The sequence below is a fragment of the Dendrobates tinctorius genome, unplaced genomic scaffold, assembly GCF_039654945.1.
Source record: "Dendrobates tinctorius isolate UK_male_01 unplaced genomic scaffold, ASM3965494v1 ptg000197l, whole genome shotgun sequence".
Taxonomy (NCBI): Eukaryota; Metazoa; Chordata; class Amphibia; order Anura; family Dendrobatidae; genus Dendrobates; species Dendrobates tinctorius.
In genome coordinates this window covers 3,694,489-3,709,337 of record NW_027361864.1, presented here as the reverse complement: position 1 = coordinate 3,709,337, position 14,849 = coordinate 3,694,489, and the positions used below count along the sequence as shown (strand labels likewise).

Sequence of the window (14,849 nt, the reverse complement as noted above, 5' to 3'; positions counted from 1 at the left end):
TCATTTACATACACAGCAGCCAATCTGAACAAGCAGTGCTGCAGGTCAAAGCATGGTGGTGGAACTAACCAGCAACCTTAGATGGGAGCTGAAATTAACCCTTGCTGCTGTGGGGAAGTCAATAAACATAGCAGCAAATACCTCTGTCAGACTGTAGAGGGCGTGATCTTGTTAAACCGGTGCTGTCTGCTTTTCCCACAGTGGTGGCAGCAAACGACCTGAAATGGCAAACCACGGGGATGTTCCGGCCATTTGTGGAGGTCACCATGATCGGTCCTCATCAGAGCGATAAGAAGCGAAAGTTCACTACTAAATCAAAGAGCAACAACTGGGCTCCTAAGTACAACGAAACGTTCCACTTGTGAGTATAATGGTGTAAGAAATGTAGAAACCAGAGATTGCATGTACTGAGAATGCAGCCACCAGACACTGGGGACATCACTGGGAATACAGCCTATCCATCCAGTAAAGACTGGTGACATCACTGGGATGTAGCCTATCCATCCAGTAAAGACTGGTGACATCACTGGGATGTAGCCTATCCAATCACTAGAGACTGGTGACATCACTGGGATGTAGCCTATCCATTCACTAGAGACTGGTGACATCACTGGGATGTAGCCTATCCATTCACTAGAGACTGGTGACATCACTGAGAATTCAGCCTATCCATTCACTAGAGACTGGTGACATCACTGGGATGTAGCCTATCCATTCACTAGAGACTGGTGACATCACTGGGATGTAGCCTATCCATTCACTAGAGACTGGTGACATCACTGAGAATGTAGCCTATCCATTCACTAGAGACTGGTGACATCACTGGGATGTAGCCTATCCATTCACTAGAGACTGGTGACATCACTGGGATGTAGCCTATCCATACACTAGAGACTGGTGACATCACTGGGATGTAGCCTATCCATTCACTAGAGACTGGTGACATCACTGGGATGTAGCCTATCCATTCACTAGAGACTGGTGACATCACTGAGAATGTAGCCTATCCATTCACTAGAGACTGGTGACATCACTGAGAATTCAGCCTATCCATACACTAGAGACTGGTGACATCACTGAGAATTCAGCCTATTCATTCACTAGAGACTGGTGACATCACTGAGAATTCAGCCTATTCATTCACTAGAGACTGGTGACATCACTGGGATGTAGCCTATCCATACACTAGAGACTGGTGACATCACTGAGAATTCAGCCTATCCATTCACTAGAGACTGGTGACATCACTGGGATGTAGCCTATCCATTCACTAGAGACTGGTGACATCACTGGGATGTAGCCTATCCATTCACTAGAGACTGGTGACATCACTGGGATGTAGCCTATCCATTCACTAGAGACTGGTGACATCACTGGGATGTAGCCTATCCATTCACTAGAGACTGGTGACATCACTGAGAATGTAGCCTATCCATTCACTAGAGACTGGTGACATCACTGGGATGTAGCCTATCCATTCACTAGAGACTGGTGACATCACTGAGAATGTAGCCTATCCATTCACTAGAGACTGGTGACATCACTGAGAATGTAGCCTATCCATTCACTAGAGACTGGTGACATCACTGGGATGCAGCCTATCCATTCACTAGAGACGGGTGACATCACTGGGATGTAGCCTATCCATTCACTAGAGACTGGTGACATCACCGAGATGTAGCCTATCCATACACTAGAGACTGGTGACATCACTCGGATGTAGCCTATCCATTCACTAGAGACTGGTGACATCACTGGGATGTAGCCTATCCATTCACTAGAGACTGGTGACATCACTGGGATGTAGCCTATCCATTCACTAGAGACTGGTGACATCACTGGGATGCAGCCTATCCATACACTAGAGACTGGTGACATCACTGGGATGTAGCCTATCCATTCTCTAGAGACTGGTGACATCACCGGGATGTAGCCTATCCATTCACTAGACACTGGTGACATCACCGAAATGTAGCCTATCCATTCACTAGAGACTGGTGACATCACCGGGATGTAGCCTATCCATTCACTAGAGACTGGTGACATCACTGGGATGTAGCCTATCCATTCACTAGAGACTGGTGACATCACTGAGAATTCAGCCTATCCATTCACTAGAGACTGGTGACATCACTGGGATGTAGCCTATCCATTCACTAGAGACGGGTGACATCACTGGGATGTAGCCTATCCATTCACTAGAGACTGGTGACATCACTGAGAATTCAGCCTATCCATTCACTAGACTGGTGACATCACTGGGATGTAGCCTATCCATTCACTAGAGACTGGTAACATCACTGAGAATTCAGCCTATCCATTCACTAGAGACAGGTGACATCACTGGGAATGTAGCCTATCCATACACTAGAGACTGGTGACATCACTGGGATGTAGCCTATCCATTCACTAGAGACTGGTGACATCACTGGGATGCAGCCTATCCATTCACTAGAGACTGGTGACATCACTGAGAATGTAGCCTATCCATTCACTAGAGACTGGTGACATCACTGGGATGTAGCCTATCCATTCACTAGAGACTGGTGACATTACTGGGATGTAGCCTATCCATTCACTAGAGACTGGTGACATCACCGGGATGTAGCCTATCCATTCACTAGAGACTGGTGACATCACTGGGATGTAGCCTATCCATTCACTAGAGACTGGTGACATCACTGGGATGTAGCCTATCCATTCACTAGAGACGGGTGACATCACTGGGATGTAGCCTATCCATTCTCTAGAGACTGGTGACATCACTGGGATGTAGCCTATCCATTCACTAGAGATGGGTGACATCACTGAGAATTGAGCCTATCCATTCACTAGAGACTGGTGACATCACTGGGATGTAGCCTATCCATTCACTAGAGACTGGTGACATCACTGAGAATTCAGCCTATCCATTCACTAGAGACAGGTGACATCACTGGGATGAAGCCTATCCATACACTAGAGACTGGTGACATTACTGGGATGTAGCCTATCCATTCACTAGAGACTGGTGACATCACCGGGATGTAGCCTATCCATTCACTAGAGACTGGTGACATCACTGGGATGTAGCCTATCCATTCACTAGAGACTGATGACATCACTGAGAATTCAGCCTATCCATTCACTAGAGACTGCTGACATCACTGGGATGAAGCCTATCCATACACTAGAGACTGGTGACATCACTGGGATGTAGCCTATCCATACACTAGAGACTGGTGACATCAATGGGATGTAGCCTATCCATTCATTAGAGACTGGTGACATCACTGAGAATTCAACCTATCCATTCACTAGAGACTGGTGACATCACTGGGATGTAGCCTATCTATTCACTAGAGACTGGTGACATCACTGAGAATTCAGCCTATCCATTCACTAGAGACTGGTGACATCTCTGGGATGCAGCCTATCCATACACTAGAGACTGGTGACATCACTGGGATGTAGCCTATCCATACACTAGAGACTGGTGACATCACCGGGATGTAGCCTATCCATACACTAGAGACTGGTGACATCACTGGGATGTAGCCTATCCATACACTAGAGACTGGTGAATTCACTGAGAATTCAGCCTATCCATTCACTAGAGACTAGTGACATCACTGGGATGTAGCCTATCCATACACTAGAGACTGGTGACATCACTGGGATGTAGCCTATCCATTCACTAGAGACTGGTGACATCACTGATAATTCAGCCTATCCATTCACTAGAGACTGGTGACATCACTGGGATGTAGCCTATCCATTCATTAGAGACTGGTGACATCCCTGAGAATTCAGCCTATCCATTCACTAGAGACTGGTGACATCACTTGGATGTAGCCTATCCATTCACTAGAGACTGGTGACATCACTGAGAATTCAGCCTATCCATTCACTAGAGAATGGTGACATCACTGGGATGCAGCCTATCCATACACCAGAGACTGGTGACATCACTGAGGATGTAGCCTATCCATACACCAGAGACTGGTGACATCACTGAGAATGTAGCCTATCCATTCACTAGAGACTGGTGACATCACTGGGCTGCAGCCTATCCACTCACTAGAGATTGGTGACATCACTGGGATGTAGCCTATCCATACACTAGACTCTAGAGACTGGTGACATCACTGAGAATGTAGCCTATCCATTCACTAGAGACTGGTGACATCACTGAGAATTCAGCCTATCCATTCACTAGAGACTGTTGACATCACTGGGATGCAGCCTATCCATACACTAGAGACTGGTGACATCACTGGGATGTAGCCTATCCATACACTAGAGACTGGTGACATCACTGGGATGTAGCCTATCCATTCTCTAGAGACTGGTGACATCACTGGGATGCAGCCTATCCATACACTAGAGACTGGTGACATCACTGGGATGTAGCCTATCCATACACTAGAGACTGGTGACATCACTGGGATGTAGCCTATCCATTCACTAGAGACTGGTGACATCACTGGGATGTAGCCTATCCATTCACTAGAGACTGGTGACATCACTGAGAATTCAGCCTCTCCATTCACTAGAGACTGGTGACATCATTGAGATGTAGAGACTGGTGACATCACTGGGATGCAGCCTATCCATACACTAGAGACTGGTGACATCACTGGGATGTAGCCTATCCATACACTAGAGACTGGTGACATCACTGGGATGTAGCCTATCCATTCTCTAGAGACTGGTGACATCACTGGGATGTAGCCTATCCATACACTAGAGACTGGTGACATCACTGGGATGTAGCCTATCCATACACTAGAGACTGGTGACATCACTAGGATGTAGCCTATCCATACACTAGACTCTAGAGACTGGTGACATCACTGAGAATGTAGCCTATCCATTCACTAGAGACTGGTGACATCACTGGGATGTAGCCTATCCTTTCACTAGAGACGGGTGACATCACTGGGATGTAGCCTATGCATACACTAGAGACTGGTGACATCACTGGGATGTAGCCTATCCATACACTAGAGACTGGTGACATCACTGGGATGTAGCCTATCCTTTCTCTAGAGACTGGTGACATCACTGGGATGTAGCCTATCCATTCACTAGAGATTGGTGACATCACTGGGATGCAGCCTATCCATTCACTAGAGACTGGTGACATCACTGAGAATTCAGCCTATCCATACACTAGAGACTGGTGACATCACGGGGATGTAGCCTATCCATACATTAGAGACTGGTGACATCACTGGGATGCAGCCTATCCATTCTCTAGAGACTGGTGACATCACTGGGATGCAGCCTATCCATTCTCTAGTGACTGGTGACATCACTGGGATGTAGCCTATCCATTCACTAGAGACTGGTGACATCACTGGGATGCAGCCTATCCATTCACTAGAGACTGGTGACATCACTCGGATGTAGCCTATCTATTCACTAGAGACTGGTGACATCACTGGGATGTAGCCTATCCATTCACTAGAGACTGGTGACATCACTGGGATGTAGCCTATCCATTCACTAGAGACTGGTGACATCACTGGGATGCAGCCTATCCATACACTAGAGACTGGTGACATCACTGGGATGTAGCCTATCCATTCTCTAGAGACTGGTGACATCACCGGGATGTAGCCTATCCATTCACTAGAGACTGGTGACATCACCGGGATGTAGCCTATCCATTCACTAGAGACTGGTGACATCACTGGGATGTAGCCTATCCATTCACTAGAGACTGGTGACATCACTGAGAATTCAGCCTATCCATTCACTAGAGACTGGTGACATCACTGGGATGTAGCCTATCCATTCACTAGAGACGGGTGACATCACTGGGATGTAGCCTATCCATTCACTAGAGACTGGTGACATCACTGAGAATTCAGCCTATCCATTCACTAGACTGGTGACATCACTGGGATGTAGCCTATCCATTCACTAGAGACTGGTGACATCACTGAGAATTCAGCCTATCCATTCACTAGAGACAGGTGACATCACTGGGAATGTAGCCTATCCATACACTAGAGACTGGTGACATCACTGGGATGTAGCCTATCCATTCACTAGAGACTGGTGACATCACTGGGATGCAGCCTATCCATTCACTAGAGACTGGTGACATCACTGAGAATGTAGCCTATCCATACACTAGAGACTGGTGACATCACTGGGCTGCAGCATATCCACTCACTAGAGACTGGTGACATCACTGAGAATTCAGCCTCTCCATTCACTAGAGACTGGTGACATCATTGAGATGTAGAGACTGGTGACATCACTGGGATGCAGCCTATCCATACACTAGAGACTGGTGACATCACTGGGATGTAGCCTATCCATACACTAGAGACTGGTGACATCACTGGGATGTAGCCTATCCATTCTCTAGAGACTGGTGACATCACTGGGATGTAGCCTATCCATACACTAGACTCTAGAGACTGGTGACATCACTGAGAATGTAGCCTATCCATTCACTAGAGACTGGTGACATCACTGAGAATTCAGCCTATCCATTCACTAGAGACTGTTGACATCACTGGGATGCAGCCTATCCATACACTTGAGACTGGTGACATCACTGGGATGTAGCCTATCCATACACTAGAGACTGGTGACATCACTGGGATGTAGCCTATCCATTCTCTAGAGACTGGTGACATCACTGGGATGCAGCCTATCCATACACTAGAGACTGGTGACATCACTGGGATGTAGCCTATCCATTCACAAGAGACTGGTGACATCACTGGGATGTAGCCTATCCATTCACTAGAGACTGGTGACATCACTGAGAATTCAGCCTCTCCATTCACTAGAGACTGGTGACATCATTGAGATGTAGAGACTGGTGACATCACTGGGATGCAGCCTATCCATACACTAGAGACTGGTGACATCACTGGGATGTAGCCTATCCATACACTAGAGACTGGTGACATCACTGGGATGTAGCCTATCCATTCTCTAGAGACTGGTGACATCACTGGGATGTAGCCTATCCATACACTAGAGACTGGTGACATCACTGGGATGTAGCCTATCCATACACTAGAGACTGGTGACATCACTAGGATGTAGCCTATCCATACACTAGACTCTAGAGACTGGTGACATCACTGAGAATGTAGCCTATCCATTCACTAGAGACTGGTGACATCACTGGGATGTAGCCTATCCTTTCACTAGAGATGGGTGACATCACTGGGATGTAGCCTATGCATACACTAGAGACTGGTGACATCACTGGGATGTAGCCTATCCATTCTCTAGAGACTGGTGACATCACTGGGATGTAGCCTATCCATTCACTAGAGATTGGTGACATCACTGGGATGCAGCCTATCCATTCACTAGAGACTGGTGACATCACTGAGAATTCAGCCTATCCATACACTAGAGACTGGTGACATCACGGGGATGTAGCCTATCCATACACTAGAGACTGGTGACATCACTGGGATGCAGCCTATCCATTCTCTAGAGACTGGTGACATCACTGGGATGCAGCCTATCCATTCTCTAGAGACTGGTGACATCACTGGGATGCAGCCTATCCATTCTCTAGTGACTGGTGACATCGCTGGGATGTAGCCTATCCATTCACTAGAGACTGGTGACATCACTGAGATGCAGCCTATCCATTCACTAGAGACTGGTGACATCACTGGGATGTAGCCTATCCATTCACTAGAGACTGGTGACATCACTGGGATGTAGCCTATCCATTCACTAGAGACTGGTGACATCACTGGGATGTAGCCTATCCATTCACTAGAGACTGGTGACATCACTGGGATGCAGCCTATCCATACACTAGAGACTGGTGACATCACTGGGATGTAGCCTATCCATTCTCTAGAGACTGGTGACATCACCGGGATGTAGCCTATCCATTCACTAGAGACTGGTGACATCACCGGGATGTAGCCTATCCATTCACTAGAGACTGGTGACATCACTGGGATGTAGCCTATCCATTCACTAGAGACTGGTGACATCACTGAGAATTCAGCCTATCCATTCACTAGAGACTGGTGACATCACTGGGATGTAGCCTATCCATTCACTAGAGACTGGTGACATCACTGGGATGTAGCCTATCCATTCACTAGAGACTGGTGACATCACTGAGAATGGAGCCTATCCATTCACTAGAGACTGGTGACATCACTGGGATGTAGCCTATCCATTCACTAGAGACTGGTGACATCACTGGGATGTAGCCTATCCATTAACTAGAGACTGGTGACATCACTGACAATTCAGCCTATCCATTCACTAGAGACAGGTGACATCACTGGGAATGTAGCCTATCCATACACTAGAGACTGGTGACATCACTGGGATGTAGCCTATCCATACACTAGAGACTGGTGACATCACTGGGATGTAGCCTATCCATTAACTAGAGACTGGTGACATCACTGACAATTCAGCCTATCCATTCACTAGAGACAGGTGACATCACTGGGAATGTAGCCTATCCATACACTAGAGACTGGTGACATCACTGGGATGTAGCCTATCCATACACTAGAGACTGGTGACATCACTGGGATGTAGCCTATCCATTCACTAGAGACTGGTGACATCACTGGGATGTAGCCTATCCATTCACTAGAGACTGGTGACATCACCTGGATGTAGCCTATCCATTCACTAGAGACTGGTGACTTCACTGGGATGTAGCCTATCCATTCACTAGAGACTGGTGACATCACTGGGATGTAGCCTATCCATTCTCTAGAGACTGGTGACATCACTGGGATGTAGCCTATCCATTCACTAGAGACGGGTGACATCACTGAGAATTCAGCCTATCCATTCACTAGAGACTGGTGACATCACTGGGATGTAGCCTATCCATTCACTAGAGACTGGTGACATCACTGAGAATTCAGCCTATCCATTCACTAGAGACAGGTGACATCACTGAGAATGGAGCCTATCCATTCACTAGAGACGGGTGACATCACTGGGAATGTAGCCTATCCATACACTAGAGACTGGTGACATCACTGGGATGTAGCCTATCCATTCACTAGAGACTGGTGACATCACTGGGATGCAGCCTATCCATTCACTAGAGACTGGTGACATCACTGAGAATGGAGCCTATCCATTCACTAGAGACTGGTGACATCACTGGGATGTAGCCTATCCATTAACTAGAGACTGGTGACATCACTGACAATTCAGCCTATCCATTCACTAGAGACAGGTGACATCACTGGGAATGTAGCCTATCCATACACTAGAGACTGGTGACATCACTGAGATGTAGCCTATCCATACACTAGAGACTGGTGACATCACTGGGATGCAGCCTATCCATTCACTAGAGACTGGTGACATCACTGAGAATTCAGCCTATCCATTCACTAGAGACTGGTGACATCACTGGGATGTAGCCTATCCATTCACTAGAGACTGGTGACATCACTGGGATGTAGCCTATCCATTCACTAGAGACTGGTGACATCACTGAGAATGTAGCCTATCCATTCACTAGAGACTGGTGACATCACTGGGATGTAGCCTATCCATTAACTAGAGACTGGTGACATCACTGACAATTCAGCCTATCCATTCACTAGAGACAGGTGACATCACTGGGAATGTAGCCTATCCATACACTAGAGACTGGTGACATCACTGGGATGTAGCCTATCCATTCACTAGAGAATGGTGACATCACTGGCAATGTAGCCTATCCATACACTAGAGACTGGTGACATCACTGAGAATTCAGCCTATCCATTCACTAGAGACTGGTGACATCACTGAGAATTCAGCCTATCCATTCACTAGAGACTGGTGACATTACTGGGATGTAGCCTATCCATTCACTAGAGACTGGTGACATCACTGGGATGTAGCCTATCCATTCACTAGAGACTGGTGACATCACTGGGATGTAGCCTATCCATACACTAGAGACTGGTGACATCACTGGGATGTAGCCTATCCATACACTAGAGACTGGTGAATTCACTGAGAATTCAGCCTATCCATTCACTAGAGACTAGTGACATCACTGGGATGTAGCCTATCCATACACTAGAGACTGGTGACATCAATGGGATGTAGCCTATCCATTCATTAGAGACTGGTGACATCACTGAGAATTCAGCCTATCCATTCACTAGAGGCTGGTGACATCACTGGGATGTAGCCTATCTATTCACTAGAGACTGGTGACATCACTGAGAATTCAGCCTATCCATTCACTAGAGACTGGTGACATCTCTGGGATGCAGCCTATCCATACACTAGAGACTGGTGACATCACTGGGATGTAGCCTATCCATAAACTAGAGACTGGTGACATCACTGGGATGTAGCCTATCCATACACTAGTGACTGGTGACATCACTGGGATGTAGCCTATCCATACACTAGAGACTGGTGAATTCACTGAGAATTCAGCCTATCCATTCACTAGAGACTAGTGACATCACTGGGATGTAGCCTATCCATACACTAGAGACTGGTGACATCACTGGGATGTAGCCTATCCATTCACTAGAGACTGGTGACATCACTGATAATTTAGCCTATCCATTCACTAGAGACTGGTGACATCACTGGGATGTAGCCTATCCATTCATTAGAGACTGGTGACATCCCTGAGAATTCAGCCTATCCATTCACTAGAGACTGGTGACATCACTGGGATGTAGCCTATCCATTCACTAGAGACTGGTGACATCACTGAGAATTCAGCCTATCCATTCACTAGAGAATGGTGACATCACTGGGATGCAGCCTATCCATTCACTAGAGACTGGTGACATCACTGAGGATGTAGCCTATCCATACACCAGAGACTGGTGACATCACTGAGAATGTAGCCTATCCATTCACTAGAGACTGTTGACATCACTGGGATGCAGCCTATCCATACACTAGAGACTGTTGACATCACTGGGATGTAGCCTATCCATTCACTAGAGACGGGTGACATCACTGGGATGTAGCCTATCCATTCTCTAGAGACTGGTGACATCACTGAGAATTCAGCCTATCCATTCACTAGAGACTGGTGACATCACTGAGAATTCAGCCCATCCATTCACTAGAGACTGGTGACATCACTGAGAATTCAGCCCATCCATTCACTAGAGACTGGTGACATCACTGAGAATTCAGCCCATCCATTCACTAGAGACTGGTGACATCACTGAGAATTCAGCCCATCCATTCACTAGAGACTGTTGACATCACTGGGATGCAGCCTATCCATACACTAGAGACTGTTGACATCACTGGGATGTAGCCTATCCATTCACTAGAGACGGGTGACATCACTGGGATGTAGCCTATCCATTCTCTAGAGACTGGTGACATCACTGAGAATTCAGCCCATCCATTCACTAGAGACTGGTGACATCACTGAGAATTCAGCCTATCCATTCACTAGAGACTGGTGACATCACTGAGAATTCAGCCCATCCATTCACTAGAGACTGGTGACATCACTGAGAATTCAGCCCATCCATTCACTAGAGACAGGTGACATCACTGGGAATGTAGCCTATCCATACACTAGAGACTGGTGACATCACTGGGATGTAGCCTATCCATTCACTAGAGACTGGTGACATCACTGGGATGCAGCCTATCCATTCACTAGAGACTGGTGACATCACTGAGAATGGAGCCTATCCATTCACTAGAGACTGGTGACATCACTGGGATGTAGCCTATCCATTCACTAGAGACTGGTGACATCACTGGGATGTAGCCTATCCATACACTAGAGACTGGTGACATCACTGGGATGCAGCCTATCCATACACTAGAGACTGGTGACATCACTGGGATGTAGCCTATCCATTCACTAGAGACTGGTGACATCACTGGGATGCAGCCTATCCATACACTAGAGACTGGTGACATCACTGGGATGTAGCCTATCCATTCTCTAGAGACTGGTGACATCACCGGGATGTAGCCTATCCATTCACTAGAGACTGGTGACATCACCGGGATGTAGCCTATCCATTCACTAGAGACTGGTGACATCACTGGGATGTAGCCTATCCATTCACTAGAGACTGGTGACATCACTGAGAATTCAGCCTATCCATTCACTAGAGACTGGTGACATCACTGGGATGAAGCCTATCCATTCACTAGAGACTGGTGACATCACTGGGATTTAGCCTATCCATTCACTAGAGACTGTTGACATCACTGGGATGTAGCCTATCCATTCACTAGAGACTGGTGACATCACTGGGATGTAGCCTATCCATTAACTAGAGACTGGTGACATCACTGACAATTCAGCCTATCCATTCACTAGAGACAGGTGACATCACTGGGATGTAGCCTATCCATACACTAGAGACTGGTGACATCACTGGGATGTAGCCTATCCATACACTAGAGACTGGTGACTTCACTGGGATGTAGCCTATCCATACACTAGAGACTGGTGACATCACTGGGATGCAGCCTATCCATTCACTAGAGACTGGTGACATCACTGAGAATTCAGCCTATCCATTCACTAGAGACTGGTGACATCACTGGGATGTAGCCTATCCATTCACTAGAGACTGGTGACATCACTGGGATGTAGCCTATCCATTCACTAGAGACTGGTGACATCACTGAGAATGTAGCCTATCCATTCACTAGAGACTGGTGACATCACTGGGATGTAGCCTATCCATTAACTAGAGACTGGTGACATCACTGACAATTCAGCCTATCCATTCACTAGAGACAGGTGACATCACTGGGAATGTAGCCTATCCATACACTAGAGACTGGTGACATCACTGGGATGTAGCCTATCCATTCACTAGAGAATGGTGACATCACTGGCAATGTAGCCTATCCATACACTAGAGACTGGTGACATCACTGGGATGTAGCCTATCCATACACTAGAGACTGGTGACATCACTGAGAATTCAGCCTATCCATTCACTAGAGACTGGTGACATCACTGAGAATTCAGCCTATCCATTCACTAGAGACTGGTGACATCACTGGGATGTAGCCTATCCATTCACTAGAGACTGGTGACATCACTGGGATGTAGCCTATCCATTCACTAGAGACTGGTGACATCACTGGGATGTAGCCTATCCATACACTAGAGACTGGTGACATCACTGGGATGTAGCCTATCCATACACTAGAGACTGGTGAATTCACTGAGAATTCAGCCTATCCATTCACTAGAGACTAGTGACATCACTGGGATGTAGCCTATCCATACACTAGAGACTGGTGACATCAATGGGATGTAGCCTATCCATTCATTAGAGACTGGTGACATCACTGAGAATTAAGCCTATCCATTCACTAGAGACTGGTGACATCTCTGGGATGCAGCCTATCCATACACTAGAGACTGGTGACATCACTGGGATGTAGCCTATCCATAAACTAGAGACTGGTGACATCACCGGGATGTAGCCTATCCATACACTAGAGACTGGTGACATCACTGGGATGTAGCCTATCCATACACTAGAGACTGGTGAATTCACTGAGAATTCAGCCTATCCATTCACTAGAGACTAGTGACATCACTGGGATGTAGCCTATCCATACACTAGAGACTGGTGACATCACTGGGATGTAGCCTATCCATTCACTAGAGACTGGTGACATCACTGATAATTCAGCCTGTCCATTCACTAGAGACTGGTGACATCACTGGGATGTAGCCTATCCATTCATTAGAGACTGGTGACATCCCTGAGAATTCAGCCTATCCATTCACTAGAGACTGGTGACATCACTGGGATGTAGCCTATCCATTCACTAGAGACTGGTGACATCACTGAGAATTCAGCCTATCCATTCACTAGAGAATGGTGACATCACTGGGATGCAGCCTATCCATTCACTAGAGACTGGTGATATCACTGAGGATGTAGCCTATCCATACACCAGAGACTGGTGACATCACTGAGAATGTAGCCTATCCATTCACTAGAGACTGTTGACATCACTGGGATGCAGCCTATCCATACACTAGAGACTGGTGACATCACTGGGATGTAGCCTATCCATACACTAGAGACTGGTGACATCACTGGGATGTAGCCTATCCATACACTAGACTCTAGAGACTGGTGACATCACTGAGAATGTAGCCTATCCATTCACTAGAGACTGGTGACATCACTGAGAATTCAGCCTCTCCATTCACTAGAGACTGGTGACATCATTGAGATGTAGAGACTGGTGACATCACTGGGATGTAGCCTATCCATACACTAGAGACTGGTGACATCACTGGGATGTAGCCTATCCATACACTAGAGACTGGTGACATCACTGGGATGTAGCCTATCCATTCTCTAGAGACTGGTGACATCACTGGGATGCAGCCTATACATACACTAGAGACTGGTGACATCACTGGGATGTAGCCTATCCATTCACTAGAGACTCGTGACATCACTGGGATGTAGCCTATCCATTCACTAGAGACTGGTGACATCACTGGGATGTAGCCTATCCATTCACTAGAGACTGGTGACATCACTGAGAATTCAGCCTCTCCATTCACTAGAGACTGGTGACATCATTGAGATGTAGAGACTGGTGACATCACTGGGATGCAGCCTATCCATACACTAGAGACTGGTGACATCACTGGGATGTAGCCTATCCATTCTCTAGAGACTGGTTACATCACTGGGATGTAGCCTATCCTTACACTAGAGACTGGTGACATCACTGGGATGTAGCCTATCCATACACTAGAGACTGGTGACATCACTAGGATGTAGCCTATCCATACACTAGACTCTAGAGACTGGTGACATCACTGAGAATGTAGCCTATCCATTCACTAGAGACTGGTGACATCACTGGAATGTAGCCTATCCTTTCAC

The 14,849-nt window shown here is 46.8% G+C and overlaps 1 protein-coding gene across 7 annotated transcripts in view; it reads left to right on the top strand.

The window, feature by feature from the left end:
• Positions 1 to 14,849, top strand: part of UNC13B (unc-13 homolog B) — a 409,040-nt gene that overhangs the window by 377,225 nt on the left and 16,966 nt on the right. For all 7 annotated transcript variants that reach the window (XM_073553139.1, XM_073553142.1, XM_073553141.1 and 4 more), the window contains one exon: positions 202 to 361. In XM_073553139.1, the coding sequence (XP_073409240.1) occupies positions 202 to 361 (160 nt within the window). The remainder of the gene's footprint in view (positions 1 to 201; positions 362 to 14,849) is intronic.